The sequence below is a fragment of the Lactuca virosa genome, chromosome 2 (genome assembly GCF_052849685.1).
Source record: "Lactuca virosa cultivar CGN04683 chromosome 2, Lactuca_virosa_CGN04683_v6, whole genome shotgun sequence".
In the NCBI taxonomy this organism is placed as follows: Eukaryota; Viridiplantae; Streptophyta; class Magnoliopsida; order Asterales; family Asteraceae; genus Lactuca; species Lactuca virosa.
The window spans coordinates 96,126,701-96,137,283 of NC_136427.1; the positions used below are offsets into that span (position 1 = coordinate 96,126,701).

The 10,583-nt window shown below is 34.3% G+C and overlaps 1 protein-coding gene across 1 annotated transcript; it reads left to right on the top strand.

Moving 5' to 3' along the window:
* Positions 1–6,268: 6,268 nt before the first annotated feature.
* Positions 6,269–9,529, top strand: LOC145159308 (pentatricopeptide repeat-containing protein At1g62350-like). The gene is made up of 3 exons (XM_079078248.1): positions 6,269–6,545; positions 7,727–8,085; positions 8,965–9,529. Exons 2-3 carry the CDS (start codon positions 7,759–7,761, stop codon positions 9,364–9,366), a joined length of 729 nt encoding a protein of 242 aa, XP_078934374.1. The 5' UTR covers positions 6,269–6,545; positions 7,727–7,758; the 3' UTR covers positions 9,367–9,529.
* Positions 9,530–10,583: the final 1,054 nt, after the last annotated feature.

Genomic DNA, 10,583 nt, shown 5'->3' on the forward strand with positions numbered 1-10,583 from the left:
TCAAAATCGACATTTCAGACACGAATGAGGAGTGTACGGCCGCACACTCCTGTGTACGGCCGCACACACCCTCTGTACGGCCGCACACTCCTGTGTGCAACCGCACACGCAGCCTGGCCGCACACACGCTCTTTTGGCCGTACACCTCCCTTATTTGATCATATAGGGTCCCGACATGCATTTCCAAGTCTTTAGGGTGGTTTCCCGTCATGTTTAGTCATGAAAAACCCTAATTCTAACACACATATGTGTTACTAATTGTTATTAGGATCCACTTGAGTGCGAAACATCGGTTAACACTCAACACTCGTAACCAATTGTGTTTTCGGATCCTACGATAAACTGTGAGTTCATACCCCTACGCTTTTTCCGAGTTTTTCATGTTTTCAGAGGGGGAATACAAGCAAAAGTACAAGGAAACTTGTGCTCAAATATATTATTTTGTTTAAAATAATTTCATGTTTAGTATGCTTTCAAACACAGAAAACCGTTTTACCACTCGATTTAGAAATCAACTCGTAGAAACAATTTTCAAATCTAAAGCAAGGAACTTGTGAACCTTATCATAATATGTATTATTTCATAAAGGATTCACGCAAATTATAAACAGGATTTTCAACATTGTTATTTGTAAGTTCATTAGGCTAAGTTTGAGACATGTCCTCGGTAACACTCCCCCAGATTCGTGAGTGGAGGACTACGACTTATAACTAGAATCTCTTGGAGGGAGAGCGTGACTATTGTGTATAGATCTATATGGGACTGACTATCCCACACCCTCGCTGCTAGCTACAGCGGAACCATTTGGTTCAGGGGTGACAAAGTCATAAAAGATACTGGCCCATTTACGCGCCTTATCCAGTCTCAGTACGGTTATGGCACTCACAACTTAGGTAACGAGAATTTACTTTTCTAATATACTCCTCTGGGTGTAACCAGAGCTTCGAAAATACGGCTAATGTACTCCTCTGGGTGTAACCAGATCCTCGAAAATACGGCCAATGTACTCCTCTGGGTGTAACCAGAGCTTCGAAAATACGGCTAATATACTCCTTTGGGTGTAACCAGAGCTTCGAAAATACGGCCAATGTACTCCTCTGGGTGTAACCAGAGCTTCGAAAATATGGCTAATATACTCCTCTGGGTGTAACCAGAGCTTCGAAAAGAAAACTGCTGTCCGAGTATGGTAGATACTCGCGTATGGATAATCAACTATCAACCTTTAGGAAAATATAGGATTTTCTTGGGATAACTCAATCTTTCATAAACAGATGGTTTATCATATAACTAATGGGAAATCAAACCTCTTTCATAAGAAAATATGGGATTTTCTTGGGAAACAACTTTTCAAAGAATCAAGGAAACATTTCTTTCACCAGAATTAACTGCTTATGAACTCACCAGCTTTATGCTGATATTTTAAAACTGCTTGTATTCTCAGGGCATCAATAGGCAGGTACTTTTGCCAACTTTTGGAGAAGATGGAACATCCTGAAGTCACATCTTTTACCTTTGTTATATATACTGATATGTATAAACCATGTTTTTGAACAATGTAAATATTCTTATTATAATGTAATGGTTGTGTTTACTCTGCTTACTATGATACAACTGTTGTGATACTACGCATGACGTCCTCCGCCCCAGAACGTTTCCGCCTTCGGTTTCGGGGTGTGACATAAATAGTACTTATGTTCCATAAATTGTACCAATTATAGTTTATATGTTCGTTTGTGTTGTATCTCTGTATTTAGTATTTTGTAACGATAATGTAAGTGTTCCATAAACTATAACTATTATAGTTTATAAGTATGTTCTGGTATCGTTTCTTGAATTAGTAGAATAGTAAGGATGTTCCATAAACTATGACTACTATAGTTTATAAGTGTGTTCCGTTTGCAATGAAAATATTTCTGAAAAATTCTCCTTTGCTCAACATGTTACAAAGGTTTGAAGTTTTATATTCATATATCAATAGGGCATATATAAATATATAGATACGTTTTGGTAAAATCAATAATTGAAACTGTTGCACTAATTTAGGAAAGCTTGTTACAGTTTGATATTACTGGAAACGTTGAAAATTAATTAAAATCATTTGGATGTTAACACAAATATTCCTTGTGTTGTACTTGTATTCCCCTCTCCTCCTAAAAACATGGAAAAATAATGAAAGCATAGGGGTATGAACTCACCTCTAGTGTGTTCGAGTCTGAATAGTGGAATTGTAGAGATGATCCTCGGGCTAGCGTATGTGGAAATAACGGTATCCTAATAATATTTAAGTACATAATCGTATTTAAATTAATAATTAATTAAAGTGTTAAACAACACTTATTTTGTGTAAGGAATAATTACCGAGAATTATTTGATGTGTTGAGAGGGGTTTTCGGTCTAGCCTTCACCGAAATCCTTGATTTCGGTCTTAAAACCCTCAATCGAGAACCTGGTTCTCGGTCTTATGGTGTTTTCGGTCGTAAACGAGTTCTCGGTCGAAGTGTTTTCGGTCAGCTTGAAGATTTGAAGATTGTTCTTGGTGAAAATTATGAAGATTTGAAGGATTTATCTTGAAGATTGGAAGGTTCTTGTATGATATTTGAGAGCAAAATGGGAGTGTTTTCGAGTGAAAAAGTGAGAAAATGACTTATTTTTCGGGGAAAAATCTATATAACGGTTGAGTTTTCGGCTGGAAAGACGTTTTCGGTCCGACGGTTTGCGGTCCGAGGGTTCTCGACCGAAAAAGGGTTTTCGGTCCGAGGGTTCTCGGTTCCAAAGGGGAAAATCTTGATTTTTCAGTGTATTTTTACTCCAAATACTCATATAAAAACATCATTTATTTAATTTAAATTATATTTAACCCTTATGTTCCTAACTCAATCAACAAAATCAATAAAATTCGAGTTTTTATTTAAAGGGTTTGACTTTTATTGACTTGAAAAAAAAATAATGGGTTGTTACAAATGCCTATATGCATGGGTCTGCTCAGTCATCAGATTGGAATACCCTCGGGTCCACTCAGTCATCGGACTGGAATACCCTTGGTCTGTTGACTCACACACAAAGCAGTAAAGCCTCAACCCCAAACGATAACATGTCAACATATACATAACAGAAGCATATAACCAATTAACAGGCAAATAGGCAGTTCTACAGACCAGTACCGCATAGCAATATCCTAAATACCAGGACTCAATTCTAGTATTTCAATACAACATATCAACATCTTCTAACCAGGATACAAGATTCAGTGGGCCGACATTGGTGCCTTCGACCCATGTGTACAATGAGGAAAACTTTCCTTCAGTCTGAACAATGGCTGAATAAATCTCTTCTCCGAAACCCTGTTCTACTCGTCACCTATTCATCAAATAGTGGCCAATATCAAATACAACTCAAAATACCCAAAATACCCTTAGGCCAAAATTGGTCAAACCATGGTCAAAGTTAAAAGTCAACAAAATCAGTCGAGTCAACTCAGCTGAGTATGTTGGGCGTACTCATTTGTACGTGGGGCGTACTCAGGCTTAACCAGGTAATCGAAGCATTGACTGCGTACGTGCAACGTACCATGTGGTACGCCCAACGTATACACCTGACCTCCTTTCCTTCTTATTAAGAGCTTAATCCTTAAGCTCTTTTGCCCATATTCCAGATTTAGACTTCAACTCATGTCCTTAACCGTAAAGTTTCTAACTTTATGGTATTGCATGGCTAGAAAGTGCCCAAAGGCTAAAACCCTAGCTTCTTATTCCATTAAGACATCCAAACTCATGCATGGAAAGGAAACAATGATCAATACCACATTTTTATGCTTCTAGACACTCCAAAACATCTGAAAGGACAACTTAGATGGATTAGAGTACCCCATACTCAAAATACCAAACTAATAGGACCAAAAGAACACAGATTTCATGGCTAAACTAGATCTAAGCACAGCTTCATCAAGTTCATATCTTTTTACCTTCAAATAGTGTCCAAAGATGATGTGTTTCTCGGATCCAAGGTGCTCCACACTTCTAGAATGATCTCCTCTTCTTTCTCCTCCTTCAAGTTCACCAAAACACACACACCAAGCTCAAAAATGCTCTCAAATAGATTAGGATTTGCAAAGGTCGAAGTTGGGGCCGTAGGCTGATGAAAGGAAGATGACTTGGTACACAAGGATGCTTAAATAGGGTCCAAACCCTAAATATTAGGGTTTGAGGATTTGACACGTACACCCAACGTACGTGTGCTCCGCCGGAAATTACAAAAATTCCACTATGGGCCATTTTGCAACCATTCTCTCACATAGGGACTAAAATGCAATAACTCTCATTCATAGGGTTAAAAATGGAATACCTCAACATCAAGATGTTACACTCCAGAAGGATTCCTAACATCCCAAAGACCATAAAAATCGATGCTTTAAGGTCTTGCATGTCTAATGAAAGACTTGAGCTCAAATTATACTCTATTTATATTAGAAAAATAATGATTTATATTTTTTATAATTATAAACTTAAGATAGTGTCAAATTATTTTATCTACATAAAATCCAAGCATCAAATACAAAGATGACACATGGAAATGAAAATAATGTTTGATTTTCTAGATGATAAGATGAAATTGACAGCTTTGTGTTCAATAAAGATGATACCGACAGCTCTATGTTCAAGAAAGATTATACTGACACTCCATGTGAAAAAATGATACATGAACAACAAAATTACTCAATAAAATATATTACAAATACATAAAATACAAAAGTACAATATCTTACAAATACGTGAAACACAAAACTAATAAATATCTTACAAATACATGAAATACATAAAATACAAAAGTACAATGTCTTACAAATGCATTAAAATACTGATTGAAAATAAACACATATTGAACTGTAATTAGTTTCCATAAAACTTCGATATGAGAAAGTGTTTCTTGTTTTCTTCTTCAAGCGACAAATGCATAAGTTGCATCTTGATTAGATCCATTTCATCCACCTGTTGTTCCTTTTCTTGATCCAAGTGGAGTCTTTTTTTAATGATTTCAAGTTCATTTTCTCTAGCAAGCCTCATTACACGACGTTATGCATCAATTTTATTAAAAGCCTTACCTTTTCCTTTTTTAGTCGCATCTCTACATGTTGATCGCTTAATTGTTGAACCACCACCACTTGGTGTGTCTGGGTTGGAATAATCCCCTTCTTTAATAGTCCTTGGTCTTTTCGTGCTACCATCACTTTATTTGTTATCCACTTCACATTTAGGATGAGAACGTGTTGTGTCACGCTATAACTCTAAAGCTCATTTCTCGTGTTTACACATAACTTCATTAAAAACAATAATATCGTTAAACTTACTGCTACTTGCATCATAAAGTTTATAAGCTTCATTTTCAATATCTTGTTGACATTGCATTTTTTTTTCGGCACCATGCTTCCTGATATACACCAACCTACATTTGGTTATTTTCGCTAAGTCATTTAAAACAACCTCTCATCTAATCTTCATTCCCGCTATTAATATTTTTTGGAATTTCAGCCTGAGCGACATTATACAGTCCCTTTATTTATTCACACAATGATGATTGTTTATGGTTTTTTCCATGTTGTTTATCCTCACTAACAAAACACCATGCTGACATTAAAGCAATATCTTCCGCAACATCTCATTTATTGCCTCGTGGTTTTTTTTTCGGTATTTAGTGATATTGGAGATTTTATGTGATAGAAAGTTGATTTGGATTTAGATAAAACAAAGGGTTTTCATAATATGGAAAGCTTGAGAGTCTCCAAGATTCATATAAACATTTGGATACGAATTATCAATCATAAAAAAAATACGAATGCAAAAGAGATTAGAAATAGAAAATAGAGATTAGATATTGAAGTATACCAATATTATATTTTATCTTGTAGAGAAAAAAATATATAAATTTTGATATTTTTTTAAATTGTTATTAGATACACATGTTTGAAATAAGTTACAACCCAACCCATCGTTTTTAAATTTTTTTTTTTTTAGCCGACCGACTATGCATATTAATATTATCACAGCACATTAATCTTGCGTTTGGGCCGACGTTGGACTACCACGTTAGGGTCTGTATCGTGGGTAGGATCAGGTAGAGTAGTGGACTGGATCGTATCTTTAACCCACAGCCCACGCCACCACCAAGCGACTTGGGGCGGTGTTATGCGTCCAGGTCGCAGCCATCGTCACACGCCACCTATGTGCTGCTACCCGATGGTCTAATTCTTCAGCCAGCCTTTTTACATGCGTCCTCTTTCAAATAAAGTTTGCCTGGTTTTTGTGTGTTATCAATGGCTTCATCTTCTAGAATTGGAAGCTCAAGAGTATCTACTGAAATCATCGCAAACTATCAATTTTATCGGTGTGGTTGTGATGCTTGGTTTTAGTGATTCCTCTCCTCTCTAATTCGACATTCTCAAGTAGTCAACTCTCAACGGTGCCCTTAGCCTTTAACAACTTTCTGATTTGTGACTTCCGAGTTCGGAGTTCGAACCGCTCAACAGCCAAGCCAACGCCCAACAGCAACAGGTATGTCATAACTCTGATTAGTGATTAGGATTTCTGATTCTGTGTTTGGGATTAGGTTTTCTCAATTCAATTGCTATTTGCATAACCTCGATGCCCTTAAACCTCTTTTTCAGCTCCTGCCCTGCTGAAGGTTGTTCACTTTTATTACATTTGGTCTATTCTAATTAGGAATTTATAATTCATATGGTTGTCTTTTCAAAGTATTTCAGTGAACTAAAACAATTGGAATTGTATCTATAAAAAAATGCAGCATCTTCTTCATGAGTTCATACACTTGATTTTCTTTGGATATTACGTCAATTACCGTTCCATCTATCTCCATATCGGTGTTTTTTTTGCTTAAAGTTTGAAAATTGGGGAAGATACCCTTTACTGCTTTGAGATTCTAGATGTAAATTGCTCCAAATTGGTGTAATTTTAATAAAATCTGCATGGAAATCTAAATTCAATTTTGCATAAATAACTTTGAGAGAATATGATTATCTTGTGCAAAAATCAAAATAGGATCAGAGTCTTTATATTGATGGCATAATTAGTGATATGGACATATTTTCTTTTGGCAAGAATGAGGAACTGCAATTACGCTTTTAAGAAATAACTAGCTTAGATTAGTCATATGTACAAGAGAATTAAGAAATAACTAGCTTTTACAAGACCTTTGAGTAAGATAGTGAACCAATTCTCTATGAATTGTTGGATTTTTCTTTCCCACATTTTAAAGTCCAAATTTACAGCTTTTATACTTTCTCTTTATGTATTTAACATCAAGCTTATTAATTATATATAAGTACATAGTGTACAGTTGAGTAAGAATATTATTCACATGAGTGTTGAAATTTCAAGTAGTTATGTTGACTTTTGAGTCAAAGTGTTAATTCTAATTGATACATGGCATGAGATATATATCCTTTTACATCGTTTCCTTATTATTAGGAAGCTAGTTCTGTTGTGTTTAGTAATGTTGGTTCTTTTTTTTTTTTTTTTTTGTCATTAGTTGAATAAATATTAATGACTAAATGCATAAAAACAGCAACATACTGTGTATTATAGTATTCCACTTCCATTTCTTTCTATTACAACATTGTTCTTTCAGTTTCTTGCATTTAACCCCTAACTAATTTAATCCTTTTTCTCATATAATCGTCTTGATTTATATTCAATCTCTTTAATTAATTGTTTAGATCCAATTCCAAGTAACAATTGGAGATTCAATATGCTCAGTTACACTCGAACCATTCTACGAAGAACTTTTCTCTCAAATCTCAACACCATATCAACTCCCATTTATTTCAATCACCAAAATACAATCTCAATCTCAACCTCTTCATCCTCATCAAGCCCTAGTTTATCAATATGGAGACGAAAGAAAGAAATGGGGAAAGAAGGTTTGATCATTGCAAAAGAACTCAAGAGACTTCAATCAAGTCCTCTCAGACTTGACCACTTTATCAAGTCCCATGTCTCTCGCCTTCTCAAATCTGATCTTGTTTCTGTTCTTTTTGAATTCCAAAGACAAGACCTTGTATTTCTCTCCATGAAGGTTTGTTTTCCTTCTCTTTTCTATATTACCTTCCTTTTGTTCGTGTATTGCATTGTTGTATTTCCGATAATACCCTTTCGCACATCTGGTAGGGCTTCTTTTGTTACATAGGACATGACATAACATATAAGTTGTATGCATTTGACATGCATTAGATTGATGTTAATGGGACAAAAAATAATTCCTACCCGAAAAAGGTGAACTTAGACCGATGTCAATGAGACAATTTTTTTTTGTCCCACCCAAAAAGGTAGGACTGGGGCTGATGTCAATGGGACAAAAAATATGTCCCACCCAAAGAGATAGGATTGGGACTGATGTCAATGGGACAAAAGAATTTTTTTTCCCATTAAAAAATATATTTTTGTCCCATCCAAAAAGTTGCATTATTTTTGTCCCATCCAAAAAGTTGCATTATTTTTGTCCCACCCAAAAAACAATTTTGTCCCATTAAAAATATGTATTTTTGTCCCACCCAAAAAGGTAAGATTAGGACTAATGTTAATGGGACAAAAGCAATTTTGTCCCACCCAAAAAGGTAGGATTGGAACTGATGTGAATGGGACAAAATTGCTTTTGTCCCATTAACATTAGTCCTAATCTTACCTAGGATTGGAACTGATGTGAATGGGACAAAATTGGTAAAAATGTAGGATTGGAACTTATGTGAATTGGACAAAAGCAATTTTGTCCCATTCACATCAGTTCCAATCCTACCTTTTTGGGTGGGACAAAAGCATCACTCAAAAAGGTAGGAATGGGACTCATATGGGACAAAAATTGCAATCTTTTGATAGGTGGGTTCTCTCATTTTGTGCAAAGAATAAAATAGCCTTACAAACCTAATTTGGTTCAATTTTGATGGTTTTCGTTATGCAGTTATACGAAGTGGTGCGAAAAGAGATATGGTATAGACCCGACATGTTTTTTTATCGTGACATGCTTATGATGCTAGCAAGAAATAAAAAAGTGGAAGAAGTGAAAAAAGTATGGGAAGATTTAAAGAAAGAAGAGGTACACTTTGATCAACATACATTTGGGGATATTATTAGGGCTTTTTTAGATAGTAGATTGCCATTAGAGGCAATGTTTATATATGAGGAAATGAGAAAAGCTCCGGACCCTCCATTGTCATTGCCTTATCGCGTGATCTTGAAAGGGCTTTTACCGTATCCGGAATTGAGAGAAAAGGTGAAGGATGATTTTTTGGAACTTTTTCCGGGTATGATTATTTATGATCCACCCGAAGGTTTGTTTGAAGAGTGTTCTGATTCCAACTAAAATAGGTAATGTGGTTTCTTGATTTTGATAAAAATAATTATAATGAAAGTTTGTTGATGAATTTGAGAAGTGTTAGGTAGTGTGTGGTATGATGGAATTGGATACGGAATGGAATGGTTGATTCCATTGGAATGAAAAAAGAAAAATTGTTTTGTTGATAGAATGGAATGGACCATTATTTAACGAATGTTAATTTCATAATTTTGTTTTTCATCATGGAATGTAATTAAAAATTGCAAATACAGTTTATTTTTATATAGGTAATTTTTGATGGCTTAAATCTCTTAAAAAATCTAAATTCTATTTTCTTAAATAACTAAAATGTATAATTTTTACTTGAAAAATTAAATATCCTCCTATCATTTCTTTCTACTTATCTTCCTACTCATATCAAATATTGAGATGTGGAATCTACAAATTCTCTCTTTTAATCTCTTCTCTTGATTTTAACATTTGTCTTGATCTAAATGGTACCAAGATGAGTAGGAAGAACAAATAGGAGGATATTTGATTTTGACATTTGTCTTTTTTTACTTTTACTCTTATTTTGTTAATGTTTGTAAAGAAATTTAGTAGTTATAATTAAATAATGTAAATATTTGAATTACAACTATACATAATTTGTTTATGATATAAAATCATTCCATTTCTGCAAATCAATCATTCACCAAATTACCTTGCTCACGTATCTAGTATTTTCCATTCCATATAACCAAACAAAATAAATTCTGTGAAAGAAATTGAAATCTAAAAAGAATAATACTCTGGCATGCCCAAGAATGGTAGGAAACAGAATGTAATTTGATTATAAAAATTAAATAACTTTTAAATTTTATTTAAATTTAAATACTACTTTTATATTGTTACTATGATATTCAACTTTTCAATATTTAGAAACAATGTTATTTAATGAACAGATTGAATCGATTCCACCCTTAATAGGAATGGTGAAATCCATAAAAAATGAAATTTAAAGACATCTAACGAAATTAATCCTCTATATTAATTTTGGCAACAAAAGACGCCATATAATGAAATCTTGAATTCTAGATCTTCTTACTTTTTGTTAATACTCAAAATCTCTATTCTAATAAAAGAATAGTTTTAGTCTTCTTTTGACATGTATCATCCTATTAGGCCTCCTAATTAATGTATATTTTATTCTCTTTTTATCATGTGTCACCATATGATTTTTCTAATTAATGTTTGCCACTTGT

Coding starts and splice junctions, on each gene's coding strand:
- LOC145159308 (XM_079078248.1), top strand. CDS start 7,759: ATGCTCAGTTACACTCGAACCATTCTACGAAGAACTTTTCTCTCAAAT. Junction 8,086..8,964: donor TTGTATTTCTCTCCATGAAG/GTTTGTTTTCCT, acceptor TTCGTTATGCAG/TTATACGAAGTGGTGCGAAA.